Raw genomic sequence first — 24395 nt, forward strand, 5'->3', positions numbered from 1 at the left:
TCTAGTCACTAGCACGTCTCGCCTACACAACTACCAATGCTCATAACATCACTTTGTGATCGCAAGCAACAATACGTGTAAAATTGGAAATGCATTTACGAAATCGATAGCTTAGACTATGGATTGCGTATTAGACTATATAAATGAAGGTCAATCATGCTTTCCCTTTTAACACATTCTGATGTCACAATATTACATGTTGTTCAGTATGAGTTGTGAACACGTATTGACATAATCACGATTCTGTGACGTCATAAGAGTTAATTAAAACAAATTTCCAAAAAATGTTTGCTTGCTTTTATGAAAAAACAACAAGGGATACCTTAGCTTGAAATAAACTATAATTCTAACTCAAAACAGGAACGCAAATGCAAATAAAAACAAAATCAAAGGAACATAATTATGGTGATGTTATATGTTAAATTTTGTTTCTGCAACGACACACTAGATATTTAAACAGGTATTTTCTTATTTTGTATTTCGAACACTTGTTTGGCTTCATGGTTAATATAAAGTATATGTAACCTGTTCGGTAATGTTCGTAGTAGTCTATAATAGACATATGAAACTTGAAAAATAAGGCAGCTACTTAAAAATCTTTCCCCTGTACTAAACTTTTCATAACCTGTACTAAATGGTTATCTCTATTTTTTGGCCGACTTTTGTATATTTCAAAGTTATCTTTTTTGTGAGTCTCGTTATCGCGGGGAATAAAATAACCTCGAAACAGGTAAACTGAGCTGGGTGAATTAACTTGGACACACAGTATGATGGGATCATGAAAGCCATTAAGGGACCGAAACATACAGCAGGAGATCTGACGTCTGAATGTGCGAACCAGGTGGCTCTGGATATCCCTTTGTTGACAGCCCGCTAACTTGATATTCCTTATTCATCGAGCAATATAGTAGTCTTAAACTCATGTCGAATTCAATTATAAACATGACGGGGTGGGGAAAAGAAAAACGTGTTTTGATGAATTTGCGCCCTGTTCTTTTGAGGGAAAAGACATGCATTTTGTTTTATCAATTTGTATTGCTTGTAGGACTAAGTTAAACACAATGGGGGTATTGTTTGATCGTTGGTGTTGACAGGTATATTTCTGTATGGTTTTGTTCTACGTTCTTGCAACATCTGTGGTCGTACAAAGACGGTTCACTTGGCAGACATCACCAAAAAAGATAGAGTAGATAAGACTTCGGAGAGACAGACATCTGTGTTAGCAGCCGATTATTACTGGTCTCTTTGATAACCCTTAAGCTGAATATACAGAAAAGACAAATCGATTTGGAGGAGGAGGAGCAAAGGGGTGTCTCACACGATACACATGCAATAGGGTTTCTTCTTTGGCCCTAAGCAGAAAAACTCATATTATGCAGGAAAGGGCTATAGCTGCATATTGCAATTATACGTTTTGAGATAAACGCCTATGTTGATAATAGAGTAACAACCATCATTTAGATGGAGCATTAAAACGTGAAGTGGTACGAGAAACTTGTTCTTAGTTCAATGTTATATGTATATTTATATATTACTTGTTATGTGATTTCACATAAAAGCTTGCTAATTCTCTACTATGTTTTGACAATGCTGTATACGATGTTTGATATTTCCAGTTACGTTGATGCTGAATTTTGTGATGATAAGTTTTGATTTGCATTCTAGGTTTAGCGAGTGCCTGATTGGGACCAGATCCGAATGTACATGGATGACTGTGACGACAAAGCAATAAGCGGGACTGATTGAGGTAACAAGCTGTCAGTGATAAGGATAAAGAAAGCTACGACAAAGAACGAACGAGAGATATCAATAAATATGCAAGATCACACACTTGTGTTTTTCTAACGAATCAGAAAGCACAAGATTATTGCGCGGACGAATATATACGTCAGCGCAATAAAATAGTGCTTTCTGATTCGTTAGGAAAAGTGTGTGGTCTTGCTTTTATCACATACTTTTCGTATTTGGTAGAGATCGATACAAAGAGTTTATAAACTTTGATATTTTTTGCAAATACCAGGAACTTTTCAGTTCTCCATGACAAGGGGATTCCCATAGAAAATTAGTTCCGGCTAGTAGGTAAATACAACATTCCGTATTGCACATGTGCAATACAGAAGGTTGTATTTCATGGTCTGAAAATTGCTTGTATTACTATAACAAGATTCAACAGGTATGTGATAAAATGATAACCGAGCCGAATACAAAAAACAGTATCAGGTCGTAGATGAAGCAAAGTGCCTAGTTTTTTGTCAAGTAAGAAAATTACCTTAAGGTCTATTTGAAGTCGGGTTATGACAGCATAAGACAAGAAACTGACCTGACTAGAGAAGATGACGGAAGAAAACACCATTGACCAAATAGTACTGCAATGATTGCAAACATTTCAAACGTGGACTCCGTATTCGGCCCACCTCATTTTCTTTAACCGTTTCACTTTATGTTTATAATTATATGAACAGTTATAACACTACCGACAGGCGAGATATACCTCCGCATATTGCAACACCTGGTATGCATATCTATTTAAAACGAACGGTAACAGCAATAGAAAAAACCTATTGGTCAAATTTCCTTTTAGTTTATTTCCCAGGTGTGTTCTCAAAATAAACAACCTAAACCAATTTTCGGTAAATATACATATTTATTACAATAGTTATTGCGATGTAATAATTGTGAAATACAAATACAATGATCCTCAATCGAGATATGCGTAAGAGTTTGATTTAAGGTATGATACATATATAATTCGGTAAAGGAATTCGCATTACATTAACGCAGCCAATGTATTTAATGGACAAACACAGCTATAATTTACCTGGAGACGTACCAGTTAAAACAATAATACCTTATATTAAGTCGATTCACGCATCCAGCATATAGTATCAAGACAAGTAAATGTATCTAACAGCTGGTATTAATGAAATTTTAACCTCGCGCACATGTACAGTTAAGACAGATAGTAGCTCACACAAATATAATTACAACATATAACCGCTCACACAAGAAATGTGTTCCAATATGGTCAAGAAATCAAGACATCTCACTGCTCACAAAGCAATTAAGACCTTCACTTCAAACTGGCCCCCGTCTCGATATATTTTGAACTATTCAGTCAAAATAGACTCTTATATTTGAATTATACTTGGATGTCCTAAGCTTCAAACTAGGGGGAGATAAGCTAGTAGAAAAGTACAGCTTAAAAATATTCCTTAAAAAACTGAGGTCTACATCCATGCAGCCCTCCATCAGTAATACGGTTAAGATATGTAACTGTCCGCCCACGCAAAACAGTAAGATGTGAACAAGTTATACAAACAAAATATGCAAATGACAATACTGATAAAATATAATCGAATAACACTGACTATCAAGCACTTATATCACAGACACGAAGTCGTAGAACTTCCATTTAACTCTGTGTCACCCAATCTCTCGAATCGTACAGCTGTCATATTTCAAATTCACAAGTACATCACTGTCAGTTAGACAGACCCAACCGTACATCGTTTTTTCTCGCACTATGCTTACCGAGGAATTCATACGTTAAAGTTTCTTTCTACATGACACAAAAATACATTTACTCATAACAACTGGTGCCTGGAGCACTCTCTGAATTACTTTAAATAGAAAGTGATATTTATAATAATCTACCTGAATTTTGCTTCCACAAAATACCGATGCGGACATATCATTCTTAAATCTGGTTTTGTACACTTGTGAAGCGTTCTATACATACATGCTGCGTTAATATGTAATTTATAACTGTAAATGGGTAGATGTATTCCCGTTTAAAGCCGGGATTTTTATTCGATTTTGTTAAAAATATTTCAATGAAAAAAGGCAAAAAAAACCTAAAGTCAAAATAAACGTGTTACAATATCTTGACACGTATTGTTTTATGTCTTTAGTATGTAGATGACAGGGTCTTTAGTAATGCTGATCCGCTCTCAATAAAGGTGTTTAATAAAGAAAGCATTGTCGTGAGTACTTCGTTTCCGGGTTCAGACGAAGAATATTTCATTTGAGCAAGCATTTCCACCTGACGTAATATCTTGTATATCATACAAGCATTTCCATCTCGTACCAAGTTTCCTTACCTGGAATAGAAATAAACTAATGAAAAGCATATGTAAGTTGATTCCCTCTTTTTGCGTTTTAAACTACAGAAATGATTTACGATTCTATTGCATCAACATGCAAGACATATTTTTCTATTGCAAATATTGTGAGGGAGCCAATTAATAAATGCGCTAATTTGTTAAATTTCTAAAATACGTTAACATTTGTGTCCGCTAAAAACCTACTCTTATGTGCTGTTAAAGCGATTCCAAAATACCGCTCAAGAAAACCGATACGGACAACTGATAGTCCGCATCAATGATGATGTAAAATACAAATGTCGGTTACTGAATTTCCGAATTGTTGTCTTAATAAAAAAATAACAGCCACTCAATACAGTCATATGGAAGTGAAAGAATACAAACGGTTAACATTGGCAAACGGTAGACTTGTGACTATGTATAATCGTTACGTGTGTGACAGGAAATACACTAAAAGCAAATGAGTTTTAAAAACGTTTAGGAGAATATAGTACAGGCATTGCTATTGTTTTCATTTCTTTAGGTATGTTTCAAGCCCCTCTTAGTGCAAGGTCATTGATAAATCCCCGATTATCTCAGGTAACTGCATTTGGCTCCTTTTTATTACCAGGTAATGATTAATGGCATGCCTATGAATTCCCCTGAACCTACTGAGAAGTGGTACGGAGATAACACGAGTACTTACCATGGACTATGTTAGACTTGCACTTGAAGGTAAAGCCAGCCCGTGTGTAGAGAGGTATCAGCTTAGAGTGGGCAATCAGTAAGATACGTTTTACATCAGTTTCCGTTGTCTTCATGGCATCGGTGTACCAATCAAGTAATCTCGAGGCAATTCCCTGTTAATATAAAAAAAAATCAGTAACAGGTACAATTTGAACAATATATACCTTGATTGCATTGGTAAGGGCAGGTATAAGGAAAGGAAAAGGTCCAGGCGGAAGCATTGACGGTTCGACTAATTATGCAACGGAATTACATGCAGGTACGATCTTTTTCCTTTATATTTTTTTGCCCCACATGAAAACATTTTATAAACAGGGAATATCAGGATGGGGCCTGGCCTAGACCATGAACATAATATCAATATATCATTCTTACTTAATTCAAAAGTACTTTCATTCATTCAGTTTTTATAGTCGTCCATTCTTCCACACGTTAATTCATCCTTTTATTAATATTATGACAAATTAGTTCCTATTCTATAGATTTATAAGCAACGTATGAATGACCCAAAGCTGACTCCCTGCACCCATAACCATCACTTCCATAGTCCATGTAGCATAATTGATATACAGAGATGGAATTAATCATATTCATGTGTTGCTAATGTTTTCAAAGTGTATACGGTATTAGGTTTTTCCCAAAATGTTTTCTTGTTTGTAATGCAAATCTTCTAAAACATTATTGTTAGCATTTCTAGATAACCTTTACCTCTTTTACCGTTATCTTTAAAATTCTCTGGATTGATTTGAATATACTTTTAAATGTTCATACTTTTTCCTTACTAAACTTTATACTCTTTTATGTTTTCCATTTTTTCCATTTTTCTAAAATGTACCATTTTGTGGTAAAGACTAAACAGTTAACTATTTGATTCAGTTCTTAAACACTGCTGTAAGTTTCTTATTAAGTGAACATGTGTTTCTTTCAATCAATTAACTCTTATTTTGCTCAATTGGTCACAATAAATGCATTTATGTTATTTGCTTTTTACAAAACCGTTTTAAATTTGTTTACATTTCGTATGTACAAAATTATTAAACACAAGAAGGGAGATAACTTACCTGTCTTCTCCGGAGCTCCGCCACACAAACAGAGTGGATACATACACTTTCTGTAAAGAGACAAAACCATAGATATTTTATCACATAAATTGTTGATAATATTTGACTTTTTTCATGACAATGTATCAAGGTATGTTTGAGGGTCCAGCAAGGCTGGCGTGACCTATACGTCATCTTAGATAGAGATTTCACTATATTAGTAAAAGGAATAAAAACTGCAGAAGAACCACAAAAGAAAATAAAACGGAGGCGAAACCAGATATCCGGAAAGGTAAGCCTCTTGGGACCAAAATCACTGGCAGTGTACATTATAGTTCAACATGACACATCTATCATCTATCCCAAAAGTATAATACTTAAAGCATTACCGAATAGAAAACATTGACAAGTAGTTTATTGATCAACATATCACAGCTATCAACAAAACCTGTCACTTATAGCATTTTCGGGTAGAAATAACTTAGTAAGTACTTTGTTTATCATCACAGCATATCAGTCTGAAAAACATAATACTGAAAGTATTGTCGGATAGAAAACACAGAGTAATATTTAATATTGAAAGCCTTGAGATTGTTTGTGAAGACAGTGTGAAACTTTTAGGTATGGATATTGACTTTCTTCTTAAATTTGATGTACATATATCTCGCCTTTACAGAAATGCTACTAAACAACTTGCTGTTTTAAAAAGACTGGGAAACAATCTTATAAAGAAAGGAAAACTTACCATTTTTAAGTCTTTTATTCTATCAAATTTTAACTATTCTCCACTTGCCTGGCACTTTTGTATATTGACAAATACTCGAAAAATGGAAAAAGTTCAGGAACGAGCACTTCGTTTTATTGAAAATGATTATGGTTCCCCAGTCATTGATATTCTTAGAAAACACAAACTCGATTTTTTACATGTAAAACGTATGAAAGATATGGCCTCTGAGATTTTTAAAATTTAAATGAAATTTCTCCATCAATTTTACAAAATCTTGTTGAGAGGAAAGAATTTTTTTATAATCTGAGACAAGATAACCTGGTAACGATTCCAAAGGTGAACACCTCCACACATGGTAAGAGATCTTTCCGATTTGCTGCTTCCCAGGTGTGGATCAGCCTACCAAATGAACTTCGATCAGCTGAAAACTATAAGTCATTTCGTGGGCTGCTCCGCACCTGGAACAAAAATGTCTACTCATGTGCTATCTGCACACACCATATAGTGTGAGTTGTCCCCCTTTGGAATCTACCTACATGCTTTATACTACAACTATTTAATTTCACTGCTGCTTGTGTTATTTAATTTAATGTACTTCAGTAATATACTTATTATATAATTGATAGCTATTTTAGATTTGAGCTCCATTATCTAAAAGATCATTACTTTTTTACAATATCATAATTATAGCTCTTGTTTCTATTTATGACTTCATTGTCTCTTTTTAATTTTTACACTTTGCTACATTAGCATATATGTACATTACACTAGTATAGTGTCTTAACTTGTCTTTCGTAACACTTGTGTGACATTCAAGTGTGATATCATTTGCTCTAACTGTATAATTTTAGCATATCTAATTTGAATTGTTGTCCTGTTTTTATAGTTATTCATAAGTACTGCGATCCTTATTATATTTTATATATGTTTTGCCGCAAGAATAGCACTACAGTGCTAATGTTATCATGTTACATGTATATGCGACGTTAAATAAAGCTTCTTGAATCTTGAAGTATTTTTTTGATAAACATACCACATCTATAGGAAAAGCGTTATATTTGGAGCAGACATAAGCAAAGTAAATTGATGTGTTACACTTGACGAAAGGGCATTGAACGAAAGAGAAATTTGACTCCCTAAATTTATCATAAAGGATGGAAGAAAGATGACCAATTTTATTTATTCTATCGGTAAGTGTCACTGGGTTTGGTACTAGTAGTTAGACGATCATTATTATAATATTATAGGTAAGTGTAATAGGGTTGGTATAGAGGTGACCACTTTGTTATATTATAGGTTAATATCACTGGGTTTGATACTAGTAGTTAGACGATCATTATTGTAATAGTATAGGTAAATCCAGTAGGGTTGGTAAAGAGGTGACCACTTTATCATATTATAGGTTAATGGCAATGGGTTCGGTAGTGAAGCGGTCATTATTATAATACCGTAAAGGTTAATGTCATACAGTTTGGTAGTTTGTCATAATGTGTGTAACCATTAAAATGTGAATTTGAATATTTAATGTCTACAGCGTTAAATAATGGAGAATCAAGCATCTGTAAATTGATCTGTTCATTCATGTTATGTAAGATGCCGATATTTCATCTTAGCTTGTGTTTTTGTTCCGTCAGATTAATGTTTATTTTCTTCTAAACGAATGTTTTTGTTACGTCTAGTAAAATGTTGATGCTCCATGTGAGCATAATAAATGTTACGTCCAAAAAACCAAACAAACATACCAACATATCACCAACAAAACAGAACTTGATATCGCTAAAGTGAACGACAGAAACCAAGGAAAAAAATAAGAAACAGAAGCACGGCGCTAATCCGGATAAAAACTGAAACCAAAACTCACGTGTTTCATGAGAGTAAGCGATTGATATAACACGTGTAACACCTGGCACGATGTCTTAAACTTGTGACTTAACGTGGTAGTGTCTATTTAGGACAGTCACTGAAATCTTGTCTTTGGAAAGCATTCAAAGGTTGTCATGATTATCATAGAACTAGATAGTGAGCTGAACATTATTATTTTACCCCATCTATATAACAGCGAGTCTGGTTGGACTATATTCATCACATGACGTGACAACAATACACCGTGTCGTCCTATTCGATCGAGTTCCCGTTGTCATATTCTCCTGATTCGGAGCCTATCTAGAAAAATGACAAGAACCACCAAAACCCAGTTTTGTAAGTGACTGAAGGAGAACACAACAATAGCGCTTTGCCCTCATGAAATATGGTTTATCTCGGGATAACAAAAAAATCGTGTTTCCCCTTAAACAAGGGGAAATAAATGTATACTGTCGTCGACAATGCTAGGGGCCAAAACGTTGTAAATCTCAATTGTCTAAACTACTGTTGAAACTGAGAGAGAAAACAAAAACTTAACGTTAACAAGAGGCCCATGGGCCTTAACAGCCACCTGATATATTTATACAGAGAATTAATTTTGTTTTTAACACGAACAGAAATATTATTCAGTGACAAAAAAACAATAAAACCACCTTATTCAATATCTAGCATACAGATTTAAGACTAAAAAGCATTTGAAATTAGCACCTCTGATTGTAAACAAGGAAAATGAAGAAATTTTAGCACACTGACTCCTTTGGGCCCCACCCTACAACCCTTGGGGGTAGGGCTGGCTCAAAATTTTCAAAGTATCAAACTGTCAACTCGGGGTTATAATTCCAATCAGTTATTAACATGTAATATTCAAAGTATCATTTGCCATTATCAACCATAATACATTTTGCCTTGAGACCCTAGGGTCATAAACCTTAAGACCCTTCCATCTATGAAGAGTGTTTGATTATACCATATCTGGGTCTTTGAGAAGATTTTTTTTTTAAATTTCAGTCAATTCAACCCTTTTTGGCCCCCCCCATCAGCCCTGGGGGGTCAGTCAGGGCTTATATGTTCATACCATCAAACTGCTATCCAATACTGATAATGCTAACCTAAATTTAATTACTTACAATGGAAATTAAACAAATGTTGGTCCAAAATGTGATTTCCCTATATAAACTATAGTAAAGTTTGGTAAAGCACCTTAAGACCCTTCCATCTATGAAGAGTATTTGATTCCACCATATCTGGGTCTTGAGAAGAAGATTTTTGAAGTTTTAGTCAATTTGACCCTTTTTGGCCCCGCCCCTCAGGCCCCTGGGGGCCGGGGACCAAAGCGGCAACTCTTTTTTGACCTTTGGCCATGGAAGGTTTCTGGAAAATTTCATTGAAATTGGTTCAGGGGTTTTGGAGAAGAAGTCGAAAATGTAAATTGTTTACGGACGCACGACGGACGACGACGGACAAAAGGCGATCGCAATAGGTCACTTGAGACTTTGTCTCAGGTGAGCTAAAAAGTTAAGAGGAGCACTGGATAATTTCAAGTTAAATAATCTGTAAAGTGTGTTTATCATGAGCAATGCAACTAACCAAAAGAGATAACTGTGGCGAGCAAGATTACAGCATTATCCCAACTTGAAGTAAAAAAAATCGATATACACTTTATGCTGATGCTCCTGTTAAGTCTGGGGAACTGGCTATTATTCATCTTAGCTTTATTGTAAAACCTCTCGTCAAGTGAATGAGTAGATTTGATCATTCCTAGAGCCACAACAAACTATTACATATTTACCTCCATTGGGAATGTGCATATTCATGGCAGCATGAGTAAGGTTTGGCTCATGGAAACGGGTCCCAGACACATACTGTGTAAAACAAAACAAAAATGTAGCAATGTCACAAAAACTTATAAAACAGAAACAAAAGTAAGCCGGCAAGGAAACAAAGCTATGCATAGTGTTAACAAAACTGCAATTCTAACTCCAAATCAATCAAACTAATGCAAAGAATGAAAAATGTTATCTTCAAACTAGGTGAAAGCTATAAAAACTGGGCACTTTATTTGATAAACGCTCTTTCTCCATTTCTAATACAGGTATAGCAATAATGTAGTTGACGTTTCCGCTATATTTCTTAAGTTATATAATAATCTTATTGATTTTAACATTTTACCAAGGTCTGTGTTATGTTACTCTGACAGAATCAGTGTATTGTTTACCCGTAAAACTACGCGCAGTGTTGCCGAGTTTCGTGGTTTTTGTTTTCCTTGTACAGGCAGTGTTCGGTATAACCTATTACCCGGTCTCCTACCTAATGTAGGCATTTTCTTATGTTTCTTCACTCAATTATCACCACTCATCAAAGAGTCAAGCATTGTTTGTTACAAGCAATTTCCACCGAAAATACCCCCGATTGTTTGCCTTATCTTTGTTTTCCGACCCGAGTACTTTACATTGTTATATGCTAATTAAGCTTGATTTATTCATTCAAAATCTGTGATCTGTCGCTATTCAAACAAACGCTGTGATCTGTAGCACGCGTGGTGTCAACACAAAGACCAACAGGTAGCGTTAGATAACACGACACCTTGTCACGCGATAAAACCCCTTCTTCTAAACCTGTTATATGTAGATTGGCTGTAGATAAAACGATCGCCTGTCACCCTGATTGAGGATTATCATCCCAGTAATCCAATGTATACATTTGTATTTAAACAAATATCGTCCAATCTAATCTCAAGCTTGTGTCCACCTATCTCTAGCGGTATGTAATGTCTTTTGTTTTATCGATGTGAAATACTTGTGACCAAAGATTGCATTTAAAGCGACTAGGGACTTTTTAGGGAATTGGTGTTTTACGTTTATGAAGTAGGAATTGAAGAAATATGCTATGTTAAACATTGACTATGGTTATTTATTTATGGTATAGGACTTGGTCAAAATACAGACGGACGAACACATCACACGATCTAGATTGAGACAGCCAAATGGATTCCAATATAATTTATACGTGTGAACAAACATTTGCTTTTTACTTTTATTTTAACTACATTCTGTATATTCAAATTGATCAGAAGTCCGTTTCATAATTATAATGATTACTTTTGTTGCCATTTTAACATTTTTAAATACTTATTATCTCGTCGTGTCATAAGAAAATGAACATCTTCAATGTATATTATATAGTACTTCAATTTGTTTACTTTATACACAGCTAAACCATTAAACGACATCGATATTTCTAAATTAGTTGCACAAAAAAATAAAGTGACATTGCTAAGGACCAGAAACATGGATAGGGTAGGTCGTCAAATATTTGTACCTTTCTATTGTTCCTCGTTCACGTAACACTGATAACCACCTCGTATTGCTTTTGCCTTGTTTTATACATATAAGGTACTTTATTTCCCTGAATTATAAACGCATAATAAAAAAATAATGGTGAAGAGTATAAAAATATTTGTAAACATGTGGACATGCATCATTTAGTACCAAAACAGTTAATGATGATTTTAGCACCAGATTATTGGTGCTTTTGAAACAGATGAACAGTGTCCTTTCAAAGTACCGTGCGTGTGACGTGTGCCATATCCCTATCCCTTCTCTTTTATTTATGACATGCATACAAGCTGTATGAAATATTTACTGAGCGCGTGTGGCCTAATTGTTTGTCGTGACAATGCTAAACACGAGAATATCGATGAGTTCCTGATTGGTCAGGCTTAACGTACCCGAAAGAGTTACAACTTTATGTATTTGCCTTACAGTTATCAAACATGATATAGGTAGATAGCCTTAACGTACCGGAAACAGTTACAACTTTATGTATTTGCGTTACAGTTATCAAACATGATATAGGTAGATAGCCTTAACGTACCGGAAAGAGTGACAACTTTATGTATTTGCCTTACAATTATCAAACATGATATAGGTAGATAGCCTTAACGTACCGGAAAGAGTTACAACTTTATGTATTTGCCTTACAGGTATCAAACATGATATAGGTAAATAGCCTTAACGAACCGGAAAGAGTTACAACTTTATGCATTTGCCTTACAGTTATCAAACATGATATAGGTAAATAGCCTTAACACATGCTCAACGTTTCATATGAAAACGCTGTAAACGAGTTTACGTTCCTACCTATCTGTCAACAGGCAAACCCTGAAAAACAGTAGGAAACAGTCGGTTGCTTGACCTGACTGTGATTCGACTGAGATATTGGTATGTATTCTGATGCAACTTTCACAATTACATAAATCGAAGATAGTATTATAAACAATTTGCCTATAACTTACCCCTAGAATTTGACATTGAAGTTACAACAGACCCTTCTTTGCGTCTTCATATCATAACCGGAATATGACAATAAAAGTCATTTCGAAAACAAAACTCTTACCAACACGATGACTTCATATTCACTATCGTTTACTTTGTTTTCCTTTTTTATAATATACAAACCATCCCTGTTTATAGTGTCTGTTCTACAGATCAGGATAAGCCTACTTAGTCAGGGACTTCTACCGATGACCTAATTTCCAGTGTCTACTATGATGAGTTACATAGCACGGAATTAGATTAGATTATGTTATCTAAGTCCGTGGTGATAGATATAACTTTCTAGAATTTAACTGATCATGAAGATATAGCTATTGTTTAACATGAGACAGTCGTTGATCCCTTGAGCAATGTTATAGGTATTTTGGTGAAATTAAATTAAAATAAAGAGCAGATATCTTTTGTGGATCTTGTCATTGTTCTTAAACAGTAAACAGTAAGAGATTGGTCCTTAGAAACATTAACCCTACTTTCGGCGGAGTTTACATTGTATGACGTGACTTACACCGACAAGTTCCCCTTTGTCGAAGTAGCCGACGGTGAGTTCGGGAGCCTCGCTATGTCGGTACATCATCGTGTCAAATGTAGCCGCCTCATCTTGAGGGAAACCTGAAATAGAACAAAAAGATATATAATCAATTATATATTTATTAAATACAGTCTTTTGATAAGATCGATACTTATAATTTACCATCAGTTATGTAACAGTTGTAATCATACAAGTAATCTACATGTATATCATGCCACATCATGCTAGGCGAGTACTGAAATTCAATATTTTTATAGGTAAATCAGGATAGCCAAAGTCAGTTTTCTTCACCTCCTCTGTTTCGGAGGTAGACTCATAATATGCATCCGTATTTTTGCGTAGAAATCAGCCGAATTCACTTCATCGTATTTCCTTTCTCAGATTAAATAAATCATTGTATAGACTAACTTGTGATAAAAATTACACTATCGCGTTTAACAACATCATTTTGTCAAGGTATGTCTCGTTGTAAGTGCATATTAGATATATTATAAGTTTAACGATACAGTTTATACCCCAGAATTTTTTTTAAAGGTTTGCAAGTATCGAAATAGAACTCTCAACTATAACATATAGTTGTATTCCCTGATGATAATCATGTTTTGCTCTGATGCGTCTAGAATGACAAGCAGACAAGCATGCATTTAACATGTTAATTTATGTTCTAATATATGTTGTGCATGGTGATGTGAATAATAAATTTATTGGGAGATACTTGTATGAATAAAACCACGAGGACATACATCAATAAAACAATAGGTATTTATCGGTAAAAGCAAGAAATAAACAATACATAATATACGTGTTGACTAGCGATAACTGGAACACTGATACTTCTAACAGTAACAACTGAAACATTGGGAAATGTAGCTGAATTCCCTTCATCATGCTTTCCGCTCAAATTTCTATTTATTCCAAACATATCAAACTATGACATTTAATGCAGGTATTTTGTCTAAAAGGAATCATCAGTGCAAGTATTAATGAGACTTTTCCCCTTTTGTCACACGGTTTCCCAGGCATCATAATTTCAAAATGTTTCCAAATATGGAAATTGATATCGATTCACGTCAGAAGATCTGTTGACTGAACCAGAATAAAATACTTCCAATTTTACGAGATACGGTTACAATCGTTTGATGTTATTTATTTGACCAAAATCATTGCATTTTAAAGCACAGTTGGTACAATAAATCATTACCACTTTGAAAACCAGAATAAATAACATAAAGGCAAACAGTATAAATAACCGAAAATCTTTAGTCAAACAGTCCTCAACACATTCGCTGTTAAAAGCATAATGTAGCCATAATCGTTTTTCTACATTTAAAAAAAAATACCCATATCATATAACCATATGGACGGGAACATTAACAGCTGTATGGCTCACTGAACTATCGATTTCATTCGTTTGTAACGTCGATCGAAATGTTAGGGACAGACGCAAACTGTTAATTTGTTCGGCTTTCATATGGACGATTGAGTCTATTATTCGCATTCCGAATGACTTCGTTGTTCGGGTTTCCCGTTCCGTATTGTTGGGTCAATATTGGTACGTTTGACGACTTTCGATTGCCAATTTTAACGGTATTTCCACTCGAGTGTCTGTTAGATTACCTATAGGGAATCTTTGTTGGTTGTTTACTTTCAACTTAACACGTACAGATAGCTAATAAGAATGTGATTTAGATCACGGAGACGGCTAAACAATGATAAGTGTGAAATTCACCAACTGTAATTGGACTCCTTTGACGGACAGATATTTCACACTTGATGTCGATATCGAAAGCAAACTCTTCTATTTTAGTATTACGACACCAGCGTAACTAGAGAGGGTTGGCATAAAGACTTCGAGTTTAAGCAAGTAGTCTCAAACAAATTTGTTTTGTGCAGTTTTTATCGATTGTTGTTGAAATGTTTCTCATCTGATTTGGTTCCTAAACATAATTGTTTAAAACTGTCTAGTTAAATTATACCGTGAATCATCGGCTTTTAAAGGCGTATAGACAGGTGAGCGTCGGACTCAAGATTACCATCTTTACTTTGGAAAGAAAAAGTAAAACAAACGCCCCGTAGGTGTCTACGTGTATATCGGTTTTCGTAGTTATCTTTATAGATTGGCCTGAAATTCTTGGTGATAGATAAAATCTCTAATGTTTTATATGTTAAACTCAGTGCATTGGATGTCAATAAAATGGCCATTCTATATAACACCATTAAAATGAAGTTAATTATGCAAGGTTTAATAAGAACAGATTAAATGATAAACTAATGGAATTAGTCCGAGCTCGGTTAGTACTTCAATATACACCAACACCCAACAAAAGACTTCCAACTGAACCACTGCTTCACAAATAACTTTGGCTGGAACAAGCTTATGGGGCAAATAGGTCTTCACCAAATAATACCAGAGAATAATCAAGTGAAGTGGTTTATAGAATACACGACGTCTGAAAAACAAACGTATAGTCTTAACAAAACAATACAATGTCATACTACATTCACCTTACGAATACTAGCTTAAAATAGCTTCACTGTTAGTTCACTCCATGTTACATGATCCGATATAACAAACCATAGAAATAGCGGTGTACAACCACGAACTCTGTATAGGTCAATACTGCATCATCTTATACTACATACACTGTACGAAAACCGCCGCTCTATACCTTTACACTTGATGTCATACTGTACCATCTTATACTGTATACACTGTACGAATACCGCCGCTCTATACCTTCACACTTGAGTTAAGTCATACTGTACCATCTTATACTGCATACACTGTACGAATACCGCCGCTCTATACCTTCACACTTGAGTTAAGTCATACTGTACCATCTTATACTGCATACACTGTACGAAAACCGCCGCTCTATACCTTCACACTTGAGTTAAATCATACTGTACCATCTTATACAATCATTCTGAATTCCAGCTATATTGCATTTTCTAATGCACTTTCATTCTTGATTCAAACCAGATATAATGCACCATCCAATGCGGTTTCATTCTTGATTCAGGCGATACTCTACTATCAAATAGATATAGTTTCATTCTTAATTTAAGTCATACTGCACCATCAAATATAGTTTCATTCTTGATTCATGCCATACTTCACCATCAAATATAGTTTCATTCTTGATTCACGCCATACTTTGCAATCAAATATAGTTTCATTCTTGTTTCAAGCCATACTGTACCATCAAATATAGTTTTATTCTTGATTCACGCCATACTTCACAATCAAATATATGGTTCATTCTTGATTCACGCCATACTTTACAATCAAATATAGTTTCATTCATCGTTTCATGCCATACTTTACCATCAAATATAGTTTCATTCTTGATTCACGCCATACTTTGCAATCAAATATAGTTTCATTCTTGTTTCAAGCCATACTGTACCATCAAATATAGTTTTATTCTTGATTCACGCCATACTTCACAATCAAATATATGGTTCATTCTTGATTCACGCCATACTTTACAATCAAATATAGTTTCATTCTTCGTTTCAAGCCATACTGTACCATCAAATATAGTTTTAATCTTGATTCACGCCATACTTTACAATCAAATATAGTTTCATTCTTGATTCACGCCATACTTCACCAGCAAATATAGTTTCATTCTTGTTTCAAGCCATACTTTGTAATCAAATATAGTTTCATTCTTGAGTCCAGCGATACTGCACCATCTAATACAGCTTTATTCTTGATTCAAGCAAACCTGCACCATCAAACATAGTTTCATTCTTAATTCAAACCATACTGCACCATCTCATATAAGAACGCCTGCACGAATCGATAAGTAGTTCTACGATTACAAAACAATTAACATCATAAACTGAAATAATAGATCAACAAAACTGGAACACAAGGTCCTGTTGAAAGTGCTGTAGAAATAAGCATTGTCTGAAATATATGTTGTACTCGCTGTCATGCCGTCTGAAACATACATGACATGCCTGTTTCCAATGATCGACAACAAAAGTGAAAATCTCCTAATAGAAAACACTTAAATTTCACTGACGACCGTAGAACTACATAAGAAAGGTGATCATAAGGCACTCACATGTGATTGCACCTAAAACAGTTGGTAATAGGTAGCGTAGACTGAATCGTCTGTGGTAGAAACCCTGATTACTTATTCATAAGGCTTGGTAGTTTACTACTTGGGAAAAGAAAGTTCAACATGGTGAAATTACAGACCTCACGCCAGGAAGTACAGTGTAGTTAGTCATGATTACTGGCGTAGGAAACAAGAGAGGGTGATTTGGTTTAAACTACTTCTCTAACAGCAAATTATTTACATAGTAAACATTCTCTCGATATTTTTCTACTCTTCTCAATAATAAAGGACACGAAATGCCACGGTTGTAATTATCTAATATTACCGGCATACCACCTCAAATTAACCCATTTTCGTAGTTTTTGTTCATTTTCAAAACTGCAGTGAACATGCCTGAACGCAGTGTAATCATTTATTGGTTATAATTAATGTAATTGAAAACCTGTGAAGTTTCCAAGTGAATTCACGCACCAGTGTTCTTTAAATTGATTTTTTTGTAAAGATACTGATTAGAAATCTGGATAAGGGTGCGTTTGGCTCCTCGTGCAAACATGTTTCAGTCAAAGTTTAAACCCCCGTTGATTTTTCGTTGATTCTCAGATAAATCGTGGATCTTAGTGACCCTTTTAAACGATCCCTGAACAAACAGGAAATACAATAAGGGCAAGCTTGGTACTCTATCTAAGGCCGGCGGATCCTTGTAAGGGACCAGGTGAGGACTTCATTGATACACTGGTATGTACTGCGGCTGTGTGTGGAGGATTACGGATAAGACAACATTCTTTGACAGAGATAGCATGGATTTTAGTGTGAACACCTCGTTGTATAGTTATCCACCAACTCGTGGCCTTCTAACTTCCTGTATGATTTCTCTTTTATGATACATATATAGAATGTGCAACTTATTTCATTGATTGGCTACCAGCCCTTAAGGTTTTACAAACAAAATGTCCATCTGCTTTCTTAAAGTTTTTACTACTTACCTTCCCATTATTTGAAACTTGAATTAGACATCCAAGATATAAAAATTATAAATATCTCAGTTGTTGTCTTTAAATTATTGTTTCTGGAAAAAAGAGGACATGCAATCTACTAATGTCAAAATAAGAATAACAGAGTTGCTAGTAACAATGTTGATACCTTTCTCGTCACAGTTGATTCCTTATGTAACTCCCTTATAGAATGTTCTGTTCGTTTTCAATAAACTAGTAGTCAAGGTTTTCTATCGGACATGCTGCGATCTACGCACAAGAAAATCTACAGTCGTCATCAGGACCTACTATGATTACAGACGCATACACCATACCTTTGTGTCTTTTATCATTGTATTACTTTCAGTAGTAAAACCTCCCGATATTCCATGAAGGCTGAAATTATTAACGGTTGTAAACTCAAACGATATCATCGTGGAGGAGTGATTTCTCCAAAGCATCTGGTAGTCAGTGACGTTTCATGTCTTTCCTTTTTGTTTGGTGTCTCCTAGGCTCCTGTTTTCTTTTTATATAGACATTGAGTTAATAGTTTGACGATGCGGAATACATTTTTCCATCTCTACGTACTAAATAGCTGGATCAAAGCTCTGTAAAATCAGGAAAAGATATAGTCTTGAAGAAAGCAAAATGAAATGTATAGATTACACCACGTGTAGAAATGTAGGGCCAGATTCCGCCGTAATACACGTTAGATTTGGGTGGAGACTGGCTCTCTCGACCTGCTCCCACGGGTTGCATGATAAATACGGGTTATTAGTACATAAATCACCTTAATGCACTCTCTATTGATATAGTATCGGCTTATGTCAATATTTGCCAATATAAAATATACCTGACAAATCCCCACTGTTCAGTGGTTAACTTAGGCGGGGATAGTCTCCACGACAGGACGAATGAAGAACTGAGCAGAAAAGCAGGTCCGAGGAAGAGCATAAGACTTGTACCAGACATTCTACTCTGAAACCTCCACCTCACCCTGCACACTGGCAGGTTGATTTATCGTTGGTCACGACGGTGTTTATAAGTATAAAACATTCTAGTGTATGTGTTAACAAACTCAAATAAACAAAAAACACAGAAATCACAAGTTTGCAGTGACACTCAGCAGTATCGTTTCCAACGACACCACACAGAAGTTAAAGTAGAGAGAACACTTGCATACGTGTATATCACGAGGTTTATATGTTCGTGTAAGTTCTTGAGTAAGTATACATTCGCCAATTCAAAATCTTCTCCTGAATTCAACAAATAAATAAATCTTGTCAATTTACCATGGCGTCCATACACACGGACAAAATGGGAAGTTAAAGATATTAACAAGGGAAACACCAAATCTAAAGGAAAGACAACACGGATTCTCGGCAAACATCAGCATCAAGTGATCATCGTCGTTGTTTCAAGAAAAAAAAAGCAAAATACGTAAGAATGCATATAAGGTAAGGAAGTAAAAACAGTATCTAAACTTTTGGTATTGCAACTTGACGACCACTTGATACTTCTGTAATCTACAAAAAAAATGAAACCAGCAATCGCGTGCTCATATTTTTCAACAACAATAACAGATTCAAAATAATGTGTGTTCCTATTGTGGAACAATGTTACTATGCGGACGTTGATTCAATGTTATTTAAACGCCTATAAAGTTCTTTGGCTCAATAAATCATAGGGGAAACAAACAAAAAATGAGTTGTTATCGGTGAGACGGGAAAACAAAACTCCAGAAATGTATCGATTTTATACTATACCAGGTAAAGAACCCGCTACACATTTACAAATTGACCGGAGCAGTGAACCGCGGTGATAAAATGCCACGGCCATTACTGGCGGCATTCCACACACACAAAGATACGGGTATTTATGAGAAACTGACAGTTTGTGTGATTTTGAGATATATTGAGAAATCACAAAGGACCCTGTTTGGCGTGACGGTTGCCGGTGAATTAGCCGGGAGGTCGCCTACACTATAGAAACATTAATTAAACGTTTCCTTGTCATGGTATATTATCGATCTCGATTTCTATACTCGTGTAGGTTTAAATTAAAGCAAAATCAAACAGAAATACCTGGTGGTTGGTCTTTGAAATAATAGGTTGGTTTCCTTCGTGTAAAATAGCTAGAACGGAATGTTTGTTCCTCCCCAATTCACTCTTTTTAGTGCAGAATAAATAAACATTTATATTTTTCGCGTATTCTGCAGTCGTATGCGTCTCACTAAAAAATACATATGATAGTATTTTGAAATACTTTGTGTACGTCGCAGTAAGAAGATAAGATGATATCTACTCTGTGGATTTTATGGAATATTTTTAAAACGACTCTTAGAAAAAAACAGTTCCATTAAATCAATCCATTTCAATTTATGAGAAATAAAGGGAAAAGTAGTGACTTCGAACCAACTAATGTGAGATTCAATCAGCCAGATACGGTCAAGTGTAGTAAACCTGACGAACAAAAAACTTCCTTATATTTCAAGTTGACATAACATGGGACGACATCAATACAAAAGTACGAATTCATATAAGCTTTAAGCATAGTTTCTAATCCTTTTGATATGTCTATTTATTATAAGTATGTTTACTTTTGGAATAAAAATTGAAATTACTGTTTAAGCTAATAAAGAAGTCTTCGGTGATGTGAGGAGTATAAATAACTCCTCAATGGTACATAGTTTACACGATTCTTCATTGCATAGTAAAGGGAATTTTCCAATGAAGCAACAATACAAGCAACAGTATTGTCTGTCAATTACAAAGCTGGTAGTCATAATACCGTAATGAATGCCATAAAAACAGGAACGGTCATAAAGTGTATTCGGTATTATGTAATATAAAGAGCGGAGTTATTATCCGTCTTGCCGTCTGCTAATAATGATCATTTTTAATTACAGAAAGTTGCTCAACAAAAGAAATGGAAATTACTTTCCCCACTAGCCATAGTATCAAGTATATACCTGTTGGTCTATTTATTCTGTGGAGACCATTTGGCGGACTCTTTGAACAGGTACACCGCATGATTCCTCTCTTACAGAACAATAATTCATTCATTCAAAACCTCTTCATACATTATGAAATATTTATATTCACTGCAAGTTAAAACATAAACTGACTAATAAAACAACGTCCGCAGGTGAGGAGTTATGCAAATATAATTCCACACTGAAATAATTTTCTTTCAATTCAAGACGTTCGAAATATAATTTGAGTAGGAACACGACACCTTTCACCTGCGATAAATTCAATAAAGGTCTTCCCTACTAACGTTCATTCTGCTGCAAATGTTTGCTGACCCCGCCAAGTTTGTATAGAAAACAGATCAATGATCAAATATATTCTAATTTAGAACTGTGTAGTTAACATTAACGTTGATATTGGACCAAAAAAAGGGAAAGGATTCTTAACGTATTATTTATATCGGCGTTTACAGGGACAGACACTTTTTGGGGGATGACCTAACAATTTATCTTAAAAAAATTCTTAGACAAATCCTTTTTTCACTTTATTTATTGATGAAAACTGTCGCTTCTTTTTATCTATTTTTTTATATTAAAAAAAAAGACAATGGAAAGATTCAGTGATTTCCGCAATCCTTCGATCATCGTTCGATGAACAAGTTGTATCGTATGATACAAATATGGTTTATTATGGCAGTATGCAACTATTTCGGGTTCTTTTAACATGGTGACAATAGAAGGTATATGTGGTGAGAAAGGATGTAAAAATACTCCACACAGAAATGTATATCTAACCATTATATATTTCCTTATGTATTTCGGCTTATATATAGATCTATAGATATTTAAATGTATGTAACCCTGCCTTCGGATCTCACCCTATACAGTACATTAGGGGCAACTTACCACAACTACCTCATTCTGATATTGAAGTAAAAAAAAAAAGTAAAACTGTAAACACCTCACTATCAGAAAGGTCCGTGGCCATGAGAAGCTTCGAGGTTAAACAGGTTGTAACGCCCGTAACCTTTAGATAGATAACGCTTGTTTGTGATACAATAACTTGATAATAGTTTTAAGATCATCAAATATGATCGAAACGTTCACACACTCGGCATGTTGACAGGTACACCGGGTTCTCCAACAACATAAAGTCACTGATTTGAACAGAAATGCATGTGTTAAACGTTTGTCAATCAACCCGATACCCACAGGTCCATGTCATCCTCGATATTCCAGCGGCCGCGCTCACTTTCGCTCTCTGCACCCCTCCGAAAGTGAGCGTAGCCCCAAAGCTTGCCGTTATAAATGGTATTGGCGATACATCGAGGGACATGTATACAGGAACTATTAAGAAAAATGGAAAGGGACCAGGGAAATGCATTGGCAGTAGTAAANAAAAAAAAACCCCCCCCCCCCCCCCCCCCGAGCGCTTACATCCGGGTCAACAAAAGTAATTCATATAAGTTGAAACAACTTATTTCATAATTGTTGTAAAATAACTAAAGTTTATAATATATTAAGTGAAGTAGCCCGACCTTCCTCTGGTGTCAGACTATAAGTGAAGTGTTAAATGAAACGATTGGCATTATATTTCACGGTGTATCACGCTATAATACCTATGTTACCGATATCGCATGTGTCTGACCACTCACTGTTTCTGAAAAGACGACATTAACATTTACAAGGACAATGACAGTTAAAAATGTCCTTAGTTCTCCAACCATAAGTGCTTGAATCTATTGCCCTATCCACCTACTACTCCTAAACCAGTAGCCTTCGCGAACTGAGTTTGCTCAAGTCCGCCGAGTTTACAGTACATTTAGGGGAGGGACTGTGACAATCGTTATGTGCCTTTATAACAGTCTCATGCTATGAGGGGACAGTCATCTGCAGGGTGAGTTTGGACGTGGTGGAGGAAAGCCAGAGTTTCCGGAGAAAAACCATCGACCTACGGTCAGTCTCGAATTCACGACCCAGTAGTGGAGAGCTAGTCAGACGCCTTACCACTTGGCTACGGCGGCCCCCGATTTTACATAGACAGACATGTGACCTTTACTTAGTTTTAACTTTATATGTAAAAATAGAGCAAATAACATAACCAGCATAAAGCCTGCAAATTAACTGTTTTATACTCATAACTGTTTTCTTGAAATTGTGACATTTCATTCTAGATTTGTTTCGTGACTTTATGCAAAAATATTACTTTATTTTGCATTAAATGTCAGTAAATTCTACAATTGGCTGTTAGATCACTTAAATGCCATGCCTATTAAGTCCCATGCATGAACTTGAAAATACATAACTTATTTGAGAATAGTTAAGTTCGCACGAGGAACAAATATACACGAACTCGAGAATAAGCGCGAAAATAAGCATCTCGCCAAATGCAAGTGATGCACAGTACATCCGTTCTAGCAGTAACATGACACCACGTACTGCTGCTTCAGAAGTATATGTACACGTATTTTACACAGGGTTTTATTTACTGAACAAGTGCTTCCAGTTTTAGTCTGACGATGCATGCACGGGTAATAAATATATGTCTGTTCCACTTTGTGAAATTTAAATAATATATAATACACAGGAACATTCGTTATTATTAGCCTAAAAAATGTCCTTAACCATACATAAACTTTACGTTCAATGATACGCTTGATCAATACTTTTCCAGCCTCGTATATGAAATAAATATACCTGTATGAATGTCATATGAGCCTACGTCAGTAACTAGATAACGAGTATTAAACTTTAAAAAAAAAATACCTTCTTTTTCTATCTCGTATGCAAGTCCAACTTCATCTTCTCGTAGAGGTCGTATTTGTATGTCCTTTGAGTGCATCTCACAATAATCCGTGAACTTATTAATAACACTATGAGTAAGGCTGACATTCTGTTCTCACCAGCTTCATACTGTCAAATGTCTTGAATAATCACAGGTGTGCAATACATACGTGGAGAGTCGTCAACCTCGATCCATACGTATCGATTGGTCTGGTAGCGAGGTTGGCAGGGAGGTTTTATTATGTAGAGTTAGGATTTTTTTACCAATAGA

At 35.3% G+C, this 24395-nt stretch overlaps 1 protein-coding gene across 1 annotated transcript; it reads right to left on the bottom strand.

Moving 5' to 3' along the window:
* Positions 1 to 2630: 2630 nt before the first annotated feature.
* LOC110466687 (uncharacterized N-acetyltransferase C9.02c-like) lies at positions 2631 to 24352 on the bottom strand. Its single transcript, XM_021523366.1, has 6 exons — positions 24107 to 24352; positions 13299 to 13402; positions 10249 to 10321; positions 5891 to 5940; positions 4789 to 4942; positions 2631 to 4100 (listed from the first exon to the last, which is right to left on the bottom strand). The coding sequence occupies exons 1-6, from the start codon at positions 24180 to 24182 to the stop codon at positions 4063 to 4065; spliced, it is 495 nt and encodes a 164-aa protein (XP_021379041.1). The 5' UTR covers positions 24183 to 24352; the 3' UTR covers positions 2631 to 4062.
* Between the last annotated feature and the right edge of the window lie 43 nt (positions 24353 to 24395).

The sequence above is a fragment of the Mizuhopecten yessoensis genome, unplaced genomic scaffold (genome assembly GCF_002113885.1).
Source record: "Mizuhopecten yessoensis strain PY_sf001 unplaced genomic scaffold, ASM211388v2 scaffold11141, whole genome shotgun sequence".
In the NCBI taxonomy this organism is placed as follows: Eukaryota; Metazoa; Mollusca; class Bivalvia; order Pectinida; family Pectinidae; genus Mizuhopecten; species Mizuhopecten yessoensis.

Coding starts and splice junctions, on each gene's coding strand:
- LOC110466687 (XM_021523366.1), bottom strand. CDS start 24,182: ATGCACTCAAAGGACATACAAATACGACCTCTACGAGAAGATGAAGTT. Junction 4,943..5,890: donor CGGAGCTCCGGAGAAGACAG/GTAAGTTATCTC, acceptor TTATATTAACAG/GGAATTGCCTCGAGATTACT. Junction 4,101..4,788: donor CAAGTCTAACATAGTCCATG/GTAAGTACTCGT, acceptor TTTCTATTCCAG/GTAAGGAAACTTGGTACGAG.